Here is a 15,003-nt window from a genome sequence, read left to right on the forward strand (position 1 = left end):
ATTCCAAATGTACTGTTATATCACATGGAAAGTAATCTAATATTTTAAAGGGCAAAAAAGGAAATGATTCAGCTACTTCCCTCAAGAGCCATTGCTGCACTGTCACACGAGTATTTCTTTTAAAACAGGCACATTATCAACTGTGCTTTATTGAAAGTAGATGTTAACAGCTAATTAAGTACCATCTTGTAACAATTTATCACAAAACAATTTTTATTTTTATGTTCATTCTCCCACTAAAACACCTTTTAACAAAAATCACGTGCAGTGTTTCCAATCTCAAAGACAAGCATGCAATCAAGTTGAGCAATATTTTCAACAAAGACTAATGTTAACACCTGTAACCACAAGCATAAAATGTTTCTGCATGGAATAAACCAACTTGGTTTGCTTGAAAGATAATTCATTATTTTTTTATGTATGGCTTTCTTTTCTTTGGGGACAAGGTAGAATCACTACGGAGAAAAATGTTACCACTCTTCCTGTCACTCCACTTGGAACCCAGTTGACATCTTTTCAAACTGACTCCTCTGCTTTCTACTGATTCCTTCCCTCCCCAGATGCAGGCTATTTCTAATTTTGTCACCTCTTTCTTCAGGACCTTTGTAATATGTGGTCTCTTTCCCCACCCTACACGAGCTCTCACAAACTTGGTTACTGCACACTCCTTTTTTTCTAATTTTGGAAAAATGTGAAGCATCACACTTTTTGTCATTACTGACTTTGCTGGTTTTGCGTATTACTACATAGGTCCTCCCATAAAACCACTTTTCATTTTTTTTATGGCATCAAGAATAAACTATTTTCATTTTCAAGAGCATTGCAAGCTCTATAGAGAGCTACTTACTTCTTTTTCCTCTAGTAAAATGCTAACTTTTACCTTTGTCTTCTGATTCAGCCTTCATCTCCCATTCAAATTTTATAATTAAGTTTTCCCACACTTCACCACTCACAACTGAGAGACGTCTCCCCAAGATATTCACACAGCTACCTGATTGCATTCCTTAGAAATCTTCCTTAAATGTCTCCTTCTACTCCTCTATCTACAAAGGACATGATGTCAAACTCCAGTTGTGCTTAACTTCTTGTCTGTTGCCCAGGTTAACAAATTTTCTCTGTCTCCATGTATTTCCCCACCTACACATAGAGTGCTTTTGGTTTTGAGTATGTAGTCTTTTGAGTTTGTTTGAATACAGCCTAAAAGAACATATTACACTCTGTTAAAAAAAAAAAAAAAAAAAAAAAAAACAGTTAAAGAAAAAACGATGTCCACCTTGCAATTTTAGCATTGTACAAGCTTTGTAATTTAACACGACCAACGGCTAACCTTCTCTGGGGACAGAAAATTAGTAGGTTGGTGAAACTTTAACTAACATTGCACTGATAAATTAGTTTCCAGCAATCCCTTCAGAGGACGAGTATTAGCATATTAGAATTTTAACATCAGCCTTCATGTTTCCAGAGGCATATTACTAACATATTCTATGCAAATAACTAACGCCCCTCAATCTTGTCTAAAAAAAAAAAAAAAAAAAGTCAAACCTAAGAAGTTGAGAAAAATGTTCTCTTTATGGTTTACAATTTGTTCAACTCCACCTCTAAAATGGTAAGAAATTGAAATTTTCAAACTTCTGTTTGAAAAGGCAAAAAGTACTGCACATTAAGATTTATCCATGTGAACTAGAAATCCATTCCCTATCTGTATCCAAGGAAAACTTGGTGTTGATTGTGTGAAATAAACAGACTAAGTCCCGCATACAGCCTTATCTTTACTTGGCCTTTTTCATTATTTTGCATTGCTCCATAGCTTGTACTTATTTCCTTTAATACTTTTGAAAATACACACAAAGTCAAGCTGAAATGGTCCAAGAGCAAATAACGAAAAGATTTCTTTGTAATCCTATGAGAGGTATCTTGTACTAACACAGCATACTCAGATAGAAAATGAAACATTTTTCTGAAAGTGTCTTCTTACCTCTCTGCAAGTGTTTGCTGTTCATTGATTCCAACATTAAAGAGTACTGGATACATGCGAAGTAGCTTTCCTTCTTTAATCTCCTGTGGCAGCAGCTCAAACATCTTTGCTGGAAGCTGGACCTCTATAACATAATGTTCACTAGGAAAAATAAAAGGAAGAATAAGGATAGGAATATTGATTGGTTTGCTTGAAATTATAACCTTCCTAAGTTACAGAGAACATTTAGACATATCAATCAGTTTCCTTTTTTCCCCTTGTGTTAAAGCACAACATGTGAAGACTCAGCTGACTTGTTTTAAGAGCACAAACTTATATGGAAATATAAGGTATATATGATTATATGCTCTTGATACTGACTTCTTTACTGAAGTGAAAATAGGACTAAAAGTGGAATCAGCAGAAAAGTCTTCTGCTACCACAGTATCAGTGTGAACACCTCAACTGTTAAAGCGCATCTCACTGAATTACAAAAACAACTTGATTTCAGAAGCCACAACTTGAACCTTGTATCCACTCTACATGTAATATGGCCTATATGGAGAAAACTCTTCAGAAAAGCCCACAAAATATAAATTTCCTTCAGTGTCTGGATTTTTTTCCTTAGGGATAGAAAGCATCACAAACTACAAAATAGACTCAGTGAAGATAATAATTAAAGGCTCATTACCCAAACATGGATCCTATTTTAGGAGAAGGGATGAGATGTAACAGTATTGTTTTCATGTTGTGTTTTGTTTGACTTTACTAAAAATATGCTACTTTGGCTGCCAGTCCAGTTTCTGATCGTGTCGTTCATTGTGGAACCCTCAAGTTGAATTCTACCTGTTTTGACAATTGATGCCTGAACTAACATGATAGAAACAATAGCACACTGCTAGCTTTCTTTCTATTATTAGAGCAATTGGTGTAATAAAAAAGAACAGACCAGGAGCAGATCCATTTGTCTTGCAGACTTTGAAATTTTAATCATTTGAAGAGGGCCAACTGATACCAAAAACTTAAACTTTCTCTCCTGCAGAGGACACTTCGGTACAGCATCATGAAGGAAAATTATTACAGAGGTGTTAGGGAAGAAGGATCTATATCCTACCTATGAAAACTAGGCCTATGACATCACACGATTTATGCACGCAAACTTAAGATGGAAAAGAATGGGTTTCATTCTTTTGACTTTATCTAGTTATCTTTTTTAATAATACTGCTTTGCATGTAGCAAAATAATCACAAAATCCCTCAAACCCTTATTTCAATCTATCATGTGTTTGCTAAAGAATTAAAATATAATCTTGACTACCCATGTGTAGAACTTCGGGGAGAAAAGGCAGAAAACCCTAAAGAACAATGGCAGTTTCTTCAATGGCTCTTCAATCCTCAGCAAGTTGGATGGATGAGTGGACCTATCTTAGAACTGGTGCTTCTTCTTCGGAAAGGTAGAGGTTGTGTTTGAACCCCTGTCCTACTCAACAAAATAAAATGGGTCCAAGTACAGACTTGTGACTGAAGTGTAATTGTGGCTAGGCTGTTGTCATGTGCTTTGGTATGGGCTAGAACTAGTATGTAGTCTTTGAGCAAATGCCAGATGCTTCCAACTGGGGCAGTTATCAACAGTTATGAATGGAGGATATGTGTCTCAGATGAGGGAAACAACAACAAACTTATGTGGGGAGTAGAACTGTATTTGGTTTGAGTTTTATTTAATTAATTAATCCATGTGAAGGAAACACAGAGTTAGCAAGGATGACAGTAAAGAACTCTGTGAAAATGATCTTTGTATAGCAATATTCATTCTCAGCCTGCATACTTGTAATTCCTAGCTGCTGTGAAGTGCTACCAGAATGTTTTCCTGTCATAGAGCACTTTCAGGAGGTTGAGAAGAGATGTTGGTTTAGTCTAATTTAAAGAATGTACGTTACTGAACCAAAAATGTCATTAAGTCATTGCATTGCAACATTTCACGCTTCCAAAAATCACTACAAATCTTTCAACGTGTCAAAGAACACCGAAAAATGTTGACCTTTAGGCATGACAAATTAACATCTGTAGCATTTAAGAGCCTACCCTCCCCTTACTTCTTTTTTGTTTGTTTTTTTTAATTAAAATTTACACAAGTCCCAGATATAATCCTTGGTAGGCTTTAAAAATCTTTCACCAGTTGTGCAATAAGAACAACCCAGTTCTTATCATTTAAGAAGAACACTACTAGACTGTGACAGGGAGCTGTCTGGCAAGTCTGGAAGTCTGGGAACGGTTCCTAAGTCAGGTAGGGTAGGAAAAAAAAAAAAAAAATCAAAGTACTGAAAACTGGAGAACTTGTTTGACATTAATTTCCCAACATTTTACAGGTCCTATGATTCTACTGCAGTAAGAAACAATAATAAAATAATAAAGCTTATTGTCACTTAGTATCTCTCTCTTATGGCTAGCTTCAGTGCAGAGATACTAGGCAGTTTTGGCATGTGATGGATAATAAGGCCACTACATTTTGCAATGAGAAGGTGGCTAACCAAGGAATTGTTACATGATTTTTTAACATTTAAAGATCTCCACGGGGAAAAAAAAAAAAACAACAACAAAAACAAACAAACAAACAAACAAAAAAACGGAGTAGAGAAACCCAGTGTGCTTAAGAGGGTAAAAAATAAATGATCTATTTCAGGACTAATTATATAAGTTTAGGTGTTCTACATTTGTTTATTTCAGTAAAACATGACTGTTTAAGAGTAACTCTGTCTAACTTTATTTGCCTTGTTCTCAAATATTTGTTATCATCATATATGAGGACAGAAAACCACTTGCAGACCTGTAAGAAAGATTCTAACAACTACCCCCACACACAGGTGAGGACCATGGACTCTAGCTATTTGCGGTCAGCTCCAAGTGCACACTTAGCTCTGTCCATAAACACAGAACAGGTCATTTACACTATCTTTGCTTTGCAACAAGAAAAAAAAAAAAAAAAAAGAAACACAAACAAAGTCATTGCATTTCAGCAGGGAGGTGCTTTATCCAGGAAAGTGACAACTATTTAGACTACTTCCATGTGGCTGCAAGTGCCGGTCTGATCATGCACTTAGTTGAAAGCTTTTTTTTTTTTTTTAAATCAAACCCTGTGATGACTCAGAAGTTCATGCACACAACCCAATACTTTTATAAAATTCTTTAATACAATGTAAGAGTTAACTACTTTTGCCCATAATATAAGAACTCAAGTGCCTAAACTCAATTCCACCTGGATGGCCACAGTCAGCCACCCACATCGGCAGGTCAGCACATTACTACTCAACGCCACACTCTTTGGATTGATTTGTTTTCATTTGTAGAATCTCAGTCTTCAGCACTTCCCTCAAAAAACAATTGCAAGTGAATACTCTGTCTCTGCAAATTAAGAACTGGTAGTTTTATGTTCTGTCTTGCATTTCTACAGTATTTAAGTCTAATTTTAGATTTGAAACAATCCAAAAGATGTGGATTCTCTAAACGTTAATTAGAAAATACTTGTTTTTTCCACTATCTCCTCTTTTATGTATGACTTTCAATGCTGTCTCATCACAGCTCAAAGAGAACAGGGCTCCAAACAAGTCTTAAAACTTTTTTTTTTTTTTTTTTAGTCTGATACCAATTCCATCAAGTGAACACCTGCCAGTAAGTACAGTACAGCAATCATAGGCAGTAACTCTTCTTCCTAAAGACTGACTACTCTATCAATCCAGAATGCCTGAGGCAGCTTAAAGCTCAAGTCTTTCAAAAGCAGGACCTCCTGGTGTGACAGTTCAGTGTACCGCAGTAATGGCAGCAAGCCAGTAAATGTAGCTGCTAGATTTTTCAAGATGTTTGACTGATGTGATTTACAAAGGATGTATTTCTTCTGTTTTATCTACACACCATAATTATTCTTAATTACTCCCGATGTGTTGCCTATCATACTCCGGCCTTCCTGCTATTTATTTCAATCCCTTCTCGGAAGGCCCATAGGATGAGAGTGAATCATCCAGAATAATTAAGTAAATCAGTTGTGAAAGCCCCCTTCAGAGAAAAAAATATCTTTTTTAAAAGTTGCTGCTTTTAGCTGAATTTAATTTACAGTCAACTCAAGAATAATGATACTATTAAGGAAGTGATTTCTGCAAAAGTAAAAACATTTGGGGCTTCAGACTAGAATAATAATGAAGATGAAAACCCCATTCCTCATGTGTAACAATCTTTTTAACCCTCTTGTAGCCACAATTAATGAACTATTTCAGTTTATGCCCTGATATTCAGCATTGCTTATGTGAGATGCATGATGCATAATGCATCAGTGGCTTCGTGTAAGGACTTCTGATGTTGCATATGTTCTAAATGATCTTCAGCAAATAAAATTGGCATCAGAGTCTTTCAGTTTCCATCTCAAGACAATCAAGCTTTAGCTCTTAGAAACATAATTTCATTTCTCACACTGGAAAATAAGTTTTGGTAACCTCAAAAACAAGGTACGTTCAGTTAGAATACACTTTTGTAAATATTTAACCTTGCCACTTCTCTTTGATTCAGTGTCTGGATACGAAAAATGCAACAGAAACTCAACATGCAATTCAGGCACTTGTGATTAATTTGTGTTATATATTTGGAGCTTTAAGGTGCTAATCAGGAAAGTAACCTAGAGCCCATACTACTATTAGCTTTACAAATCCCTACTACCTCAATTACACATCCATTTGCTTCATGAAGAGGCAAACTACTGCACTTTCCATATAATAGAACTCAGCAATAAAAAAAAAAAAAACATTATCTGCATTTTCATGTGCTAACGGTTAAAGCTACCTGCCATGTGCTTCAGGAAACAAAGTTCTTACCGCCTTCCAGTTATAATAGGCAAAAAATCTTCTGATTTGGCTTCAATGACTTTAAACATTACTTTCTGCAAATCTGAAATTCCCACAGCCATGTCTTCTAGCATCCCTGCTTCTTCACCTGTATGGAAAGATTACAGGGTTATTAACAGAGAAGACATCAGTCACTGGATAGGTTATAGTAAGGCAATATGTGGATTGTATTTCCCAGTCTGTGCATCTGAAAATCACAGCCCTAAATCCACATTAGAGTAACCTACATAAAAGCAGTCTGATTTTTAGAACTGCTGACAATTCTCTGTGGCCTAGATAACTGAGTATTAAGCACCTCTGAAAATCAGTCTGCTTTACGTGTGCATAGAGAAAAATGGCCTTTCTTACGTTATTCTATTTTGAAAGTGTTTTTTAAAGACTGTCCTGCTGGTGGAGGACAAAGGTTTTAAGAATAACAGTGACCATCATGCAGAAAGGAGTCTGACAGCAATCTCCAAATGAGGAGGTGTAATTGCCTATGCAGCAAAGAACTGCACAAATGCTAAATCCCTCTACTTTTTTCAAAATCTCTATTTTGGGGAAGGATTCCAACACATCTAGTTCAAAGCTTTTTGAAGCTAACTGCAATTACTCTCTCCAAATGTCCTCAAAAATAGATATAAAATGATGGCACTTATAACAAGTCAGGCGTTAAACAATTTTCAGGGTATCTTCACCAGTACTGACATGGTCAAGGCACAAGAGAGAGGGTCAGTAACTGTGCTGTTTGGGTTAGCTTTATAAACCTGCTTTTTTGGGTCAGACCAAGTGCCTATACAAATGAAAACAGGACATATTAAAATCAAAAGTTTCCCTAGCTGCATTGATGAAGCCCGTCTCCTGTATTTAAGGCAATGTAGATCTGCACTCTGTGCAGAAGAATTAGCAGCTAGTGTTCCCTGAGAGACTGAAAATAATCTAAGTAATCTGTGATGTAGAGTTGACAACACTGTCAATTGTGCTATTATATAGAAGCCTACTGTCTCCTAAGGGTAATATTTTCTGATTCAGTAAGGCAAATTCCTGGAGTGGAACAGAAGTTAAAATCTAAAACTCCTGGGTAAGCGTCTGGTGTGTATGCATAAAGAATTCTGTCCAAGAACAATACTTACTATATGTGCTAAGGAGTCCTTCATATTGCACAAGTAACCCAACAGTATGAAGCTGTTGTAAAAATCCTTGATCATGTAAACTTGTGTGCAATTTGATTATAAACCCACAGACCAATCCAGCAAGCTATAAAGACAAAAAAAATATGGAATTACATATGTTTTGCAATCACAGTGAAAACAAGGCTTGCTATCATTGTACACTACAGAAGTAATATTTATATATCACAGAATCGTCTAGGTTGGAAGAGACCTCAAGATCATCGAGTCCAACCTCTGACCTAACACTAATAAGTCCTCCACTTAAACCATATTGCTAAGTTCAACATCATCTGTGAAAATAACTTGGATATTTCTATGTAGTGACAATATACATGATTTCACATTAGTATATTGCTTAGGTTTTTTTACACCAAATATTCCCTTATTTTATATTACAGAAATTTCACTTGTTTTATGGGATTGTGTTATTTACAATGGAATAAACACGACCAGGACCTCTCTTAGCAGACTATAAACATGCAAAGATACGAATTATGATGGATTTCAAAGCAGTTAGACACCTAACGTAAACATATCTCCTTGGCCATCGTTCCCTAACTCCTTAATTATGTTGGGAAATACGAGTAACTTGAGGAAGAAATTAGATTCTCTCTAAATAATTGGTCTATCTGGAAAACAACACCCACAGGAGAGGATCAAAAGAACTTGAGTTATTTACCAAGAGAAGACAAGTCAGAGAAGAGGCAGGCTGACAGTCTTTAAACACATAAAATACTGATACAAATGGAAAACCAATTGTCTGTTATTCATTTCCACAGTGACCAGGAGAAAAAATATCTAGCTTCAATAGCAGCAAGGAATGTTCAGGCTAGATTTGAGGTCCTTACTTCCACGTGAGAATACTGGCGTATATAACCCGGGAAGACTACAAAAAATAGCTTTACGGATCTCTTCTTTGGATGAAGCGGAGAGGTTAGATAATGTCTTCCAGTTCACAGCAGACCTATTTCTGTGACTCGGTGATTCAGTTACTATGGATTTCCATTTACTATTCCTTTCTTTATCACATTATAAAATATTTAGGTGGATGTAATGGAAAACACATGAAAAAGTTGTGATAAACCAGGCAAAAGAACAACACACACAGAGACATAGTATGGTCAATTATAGTAGCATCATCAAAATAGCCATTACAGTAGGATATAAGTGAAATAAGACAACCTACTGCTTGACTGAAGACAATGTCTCTCCTCAGGGTCAGCATCAAACATTGTGGCAAACCACAGGCAAGTTCCTGGAGCAGGACAAACGCCATTGACTGCTTCGCTCTGGTCACCACCTCTCCCATGCAGTCCTTCAGCGTAATCACCAAGGGATAAAGTTGTTCATACCAGTCACCTAGAACAAGACAGATCATTAGCTCCAAAGCAGAAAAGTTGTAGTAAAAATCATTTTTGGACTGGAGAGAGGCCTGCAGTGGCTGTCTAGCTTGTCCTAGAGCTTTAGCCAACACTGAAGCTCTATATCCTAACCATTGTGGTGTTGCAAACATCACTAGAGGTTATGCTTAAAGGAAGGATTCTAGCTTAGCACCAAGACTGGGGTTATATCCCTGGCCTGAATTCAGCTGTATCCTGAAACAACTTTTTAACAGACCTAACTTCTCGGTAAAGCTTGCATTAATGTGTTATACACCAAACTTAGAGATACAAGCAAAAACTCGTTTAGCACAAGATGAATATGATGAAGAATCTCCCATTCTTTCCAACCTTGTTCTTTGACAACCTTGTATCTAAGCAAATGAAATGCAGTCAAAAAAAAAACACAAAACACCACTGAAAAACAGGGAGATCCTGTATTTAAGAAAAAAAAATGCATGCTGGGAGGCAAAATAGAAGAACAAATAGATATCTGGGAAGGATATTATCTGTTTAATGTATAGGCTTGAAAGATGCTAACACCTTCAAGTCTCATTTCTTTCTAGCTTATCTCTGTATTCTTCTCTTTAAATAGACATACTGAACTCATTATTTTTTGAGTTACTGTGAGCAGACAGATTTTGATCTACTCTATAATGCTTTGCTGTTAAAATGTATTTGAGAAGTATCAGAAAAAACAAGCTGATGAAACACATGAAAAAAACACTACTCCTTAATACATTAGAAATTAAAGAAAGTGATAATGAGTAACGGAGAAAAAAACAGAATAGCTTACTCAAACTTGACCAATTACCCAAGCTGTTCCTGAATTTTTCGAGATTTAATAAAAACAGACCTGCGTTGTAGTTACCTATGGTTTTGCCTACACCCCCCTGCATTGAGCAAATAAAAAAAATAACCCTGCTTCAGAATCTACATCTCAGTTTCATTGTTATAGTTTGAAAAGACAGAAATTGACATTCCAGAAAAATCTATACAAGAATAGGAAGTGCAAATGACTTTGTAGTGTCCATCACTAAGGTGTTTTGTTTTGTTTTTGTGTAGATTAGTGTAATTAAGAATTATTGATAACCAAAACCTGTTCCACTTAAATTGTAATTAGGTGGAAGATAACAGCACATTGTTTCAGGTAACATTCTGAGCCAGGCCAGCGAGAGACTCATTAGTACTAAAGAAGTTCTTTAGACAGGAACACAGAGCTGTCTGCTGCAAAGTTAATTTGGCTATACTATGGAAAAATATGGAAATGAATAAAACTGTAGCCAAGACAACTTGAGAGGACTTTGAAAGCCAGGAGGAACTGCAAAATAATTAAGGTGTAGGAAGGAAGAAATAAGAATAAGGACAGAGCAGTCAGAACAACTTGGATTGCTTTGCAAACAGTGTCTATATGGTGAGACAAAATGTGTTTTAATACAGGCATACATATTTCAGTGTAAGAAATACAGACTGAAAAACCATTCCCTGGAAAAGAGCAGTTATGAAATTAGAGCCATCATGAAGAAAACAGAACATAAGCCATCCGCAGTCCCATGCTGCAGCAAAAAGTTAATTTTATGTGTCGCTGACAAAAACAGTATTGATACAATGCTTGCCAAAATCTGGTGTATCCATTTTAAAGACTCCTGGAAAAATAGAGAGCTTGAAAAGGAGAGCCACCAAGATTTAGGGTTTAAACTTCTTAAGCCTATCAAGAAGACTGAACAGAAACTTGATTTCTGCTCTTTATGAAGAGAAAATAAAGAGTACTAAAGGGAATAAAAGCAAAAGAATAACCAAAGGCTGGCGGCTGCTGTAAGACACGGTCTAATTGAATTTTAAAATAAGGTAGACAACATACTGGAATTCAGACTAGGCTGATCACATGATCTGAATTTTCCTTTGTGGCCTTAAATTATAGTAATTTACTAAATTAATCAATAAATATATGCCAATGAAAGCAATTGCAGCAGAATGAGATTAAAAGGCAATGTACACTAAACTAGTGAACAGATCTGCAAGTGATAAGAAAATAATTTGTCTGCTTCTTACTTGAGCAAATAATGAAAAAGATCATACATAGCCACTTTAAAAAGTATTTAAAAAGTAGAGCTGAAGGCACAGCCAAGAGACATATGCCCCACTCTTATGGGAAAGCATAGCTGGATGCAGACACATACAATGATCTTCCAAGTACACTGATGGCTAGGGCAAGAAAAAATAAGAATTTATTGATCTAGGCACACTTCATGAACCTGCTTTTACAACTCAGATTATGTGGATAGTACTTAGAAGCTTTACCAACTCATTTCATAGAAGAGGTGGTCATATAGTGACCACAAAATTCAGGTAACACTTGAAACTTTTGTAACTTCAGGTAACACTTGGAACTTTTTTTTACTGAGTTGCCACTTAACCAGGCAATCCACATCATGCATTTCTGCTTTTTTAGGAACGTAACTTTGTACTTGTCCTTACTGAACTGCATCCTAATATTTTAGCGTTCCATTTCATCAACATCCATTCTAATCCTGCTCCCATGGTGCTTAAAGCCTCTCCCAGCCTTAAGCATTTGCAAATTTTATAAGCATCATCTATATTTCATAAGCCAAGTCAGTAGTGAAAATATTGAATAATACTGGACCCAGAACAAACGTAAGTGGATTCTGCTTCACACAGCCTTCCAGATTGGCAGTAAACCACCGATAACTACCTTCTGTTACGATTTTTGCACGTACCTTGTGCTGCAAAGATTCAAGATCAGTTGTTTGTTGTTTTGTTTTTGTTTTGCTAAGATTATGATTGAAATGTAGTGCTTTACAAAGATAAAAACGGGACTTATTTGATCGTATTACTAGTATAGGCAATTTTTGTCAATGACAGCTGCATTAAGAAGCAATTCAAATATTTGGAATTCTCAAGACCAATTTTTTATTGAAGGACAGTCATGCTAATTGTATTAAAAATAAATTCTACTGAATACTTAAATTCACCAAGAAAACCATGCAGTGCCTACTCTCTATAGAGAACTTTACTATCATATGTACTTTGCTTTGTAGAATACAATAAAACCCATAAATTTGTAGGAAATCTTATCCTATTGGATAAATAAATACTAATTATAATATAAAATAGAATTGTACTTGGCATCAGGAGAGGAGAAATTACAATACCCCCAGATAATTATCTAAAACAATCAATTTGGTGCATGTTTTCACTGAAAATTTCTATTCACAACTAGTAAGGATGTCCAGGCCCCAGAAGGTGGAGCTAGTTAGCAGATCTAAGAAGGATTGCATTGTTACTTGAGAATAGAACATTTATGAATGGACAAATGTATTCTCATTTCTGTCCTTTTATTTTAAAGAAAAATTAGTGTTAAGATAAAAGCAAGTTTATGACAGACCAAGGTCTTTGAAAGGACAAAAGTGTAGGAGAGATCTTCATAGATGCTTCATATCTTTGGTCTGTGTTAAAAATCACTGTATGTCAGTTGTTATGATGTTTATCCTATTGCAAATACTCCAGGCAGGATTAAAAACATGGTTATCCATTAACAATGCACAAGTCTCTAAATATCTATCAGACACACTTACAGCAAATACTGAAGCTTATAAGTTGCGCCTTGAATCAGAGAATCGTATTTATTAAACAAAAAAGAAGCACTGTATTTTGAAGCTTATGAGTAAACTCAATAAACAGGAAAATTGTCTTGTACACAAGGAATAAATACAGAATATTAATAAAATTCATCAAGAGATAATATGTGTAAAAAGAGCTTTAAAATCCTGATCTAAATTCATGTTTAGATTATCCTGATTTACCTTATTCTGACATTGCTCATGTGTGAGGGTACTGCGTGGTTACCAGGCACTGCTTACACATCTAAGAGTCTGGGAGAGGTCTTCTACTACTGAGACTGATGATAGCTTGGCAGAATCACATAAAGAAGGGAATGGTACAAATTACTGCTTTTGTGTCTAACGCATTCAAGTACTTACAGAAGCACTGATGCTTCAGATGTCATATTTATTTTAACTTGAACTTGCAAGATTTGCATCCTCAACTAAGTGGAAATAAAGGTCTTTCAAGAACACTTCAGAATTAACTGAATGAGTAAACACTTCAGAAAGGACATTAGCAGCAAGAATGTAAGCTAGAAGGAGACCACAAGGTAACTGTCAAGTTGCTAAGATGACACAGGCAGCCTGTTCTGTATGGAAAATTTAGGATCCAAACAGAGTCAGAGCCTGGTGATGAAGCAAGGAAACTCATTTCAAAAACCATCCTAGTCAGTTTCTGGATAGGAGAGTAAAACATGGCAGGCACATGAAAATGGAAAATGAAAGGATGAAATTAAAAGAAGAAATACTGTCACTATACAGTTAGTGTGAGACTAAAACATGAGTAAGTGCAACTAGGTTACTAGTCTGCTTCTATTGCTGGAGAGTTGTCAAAGTTCAATTTATGAGAGGATTTGCTCTATGGTTGCTGGAAAACATCTTGCAGTCCCACATTCTAACATGCCTGCACAGGCAAATGACCTGCTGAGCTCCCAACGAGTCATTTTTACATGCTAAAATTCAAGTTGCAGTATGTCAAACTGCATGTGAAATTTGATAAAGTTTGGCAGAAAAGCAAGGCATTTTCAGCATCAGACCTGCTGAACTGTTCATTAAAAAGTTCTGGTAATCAAACTGGAAAAGCCCTAGGGCTTTGCAACAGCACTCTTATCTCAGTTTACACTGGCAACAGAGGAAAAAAGCCAATTCTATCATTCCTGTCTGCACCACCTAAAAATCAGTGGAAATCTTTGATGGCCACAAGCGACCTCAAAATTTAAATGGTATGAAGTTAAAAGTGAAGTAAAACCAGAAGAAAACACATCACCACACTTTTAAAAGGACAAAGGGAACTAGACACTTCCTGTAATTGAGGTAACAGCAGCTATTGAAGACCTAACCATTTACAGTATCTAATCACTTATTCCCTTACTACCTGAATACGCAAAGCCCATGATAGGACTGAAATAACAGAGGTCAAGCAATATAAGTGAGTTGACGTGTCATCACCACAAACTGAATGTGTGATACAAAATCGAATGGCTTACGAAAAAAGGCAAGCCAAAAAAAATAAATAAATAACCAACCAACCCAGAACAGTAACAGTCCCCTCAAAAACAGATGGTGCAAACAGAACAAACTATGTAACCCACACCGTTTGAATTTATTCTTCCAGGATAGTAGCATGCTTCCTATTTCTTTCTTTTCCCATCCAGCTCTTTGAGCTCAGTTAACTCAAGAATGAGAGCTATGCTTTATGAGGAGGGATGAGGTTTTCTACGTGTAATTCTGCCACATTTCTTACCAGAACATCACAAACCTGCATAAGTCTTCCTGGTATTTCTGCAGTTAGTATCACAGCAGTCTACTTCGACCACATAATTCTAGTGCCATGGGGAACGATTTTGAATTCTTGTAGATTTCTCTATCTACTCTATTCACCTGAGACTTTCTATACTTTCACACAGACTAATACTGAAAGTTGAAACCATCTAATCATACATATACTAGTGTCTCGGCAGCTTCTGTCACACTGAAAACAGGAAAAGATGACAGCAGCAATAGACAATG

General features: G+C 36.1%; 1 protein-coding gene across 13 annotated transcripts in view; it reads right to left on the reverse strand.

Moving 5' to 3' along the window:
• Positions 1-15,003, reverse strand: part of INPP4B (inositol polyphosphate-4-phosphatase type II B) — a 303,375-nt gene that overhangs the window by 42,078 nt on the left and 246,294 nt on the right. For all 13 annotated transcript variants that reach the window (XM_084516577.1, XM_084516572.1, XM_084516571.1 and 10 more), the window contains 4 exons: positions 9,178-9,350; positions 7,953-8,076; positions 6,811-6,928; positions 1,976-2,116 (listed from right to left, as the gene is read on the reverse strand). In XM_084516577.1, the coding sequence (XP_084372703.1) occupies positions 1,976-2,116; positions 6,811-6,928; positions 7,953-8,076; positions 9,178-9,350 (556 nt within the window). The remainder of the gene's footprint in view (positions 1-1,975; positions 2,117-6,810; positions 6,929-7,952; positions 8,077-9,177; positions 9,351-15,003) is intronic.

This window comes from Aythya ferina (assembly GCF_964211825.1).
Source record: "Aythya ferina genome assembly, chromosome: 4".
Taxonomy (NCBI): domain Eukaryota; kingdom Metazoa; phylum Chordata; class Aves; order Anseriformes; family Anatidae; genus Aythya; species Aythya ferina.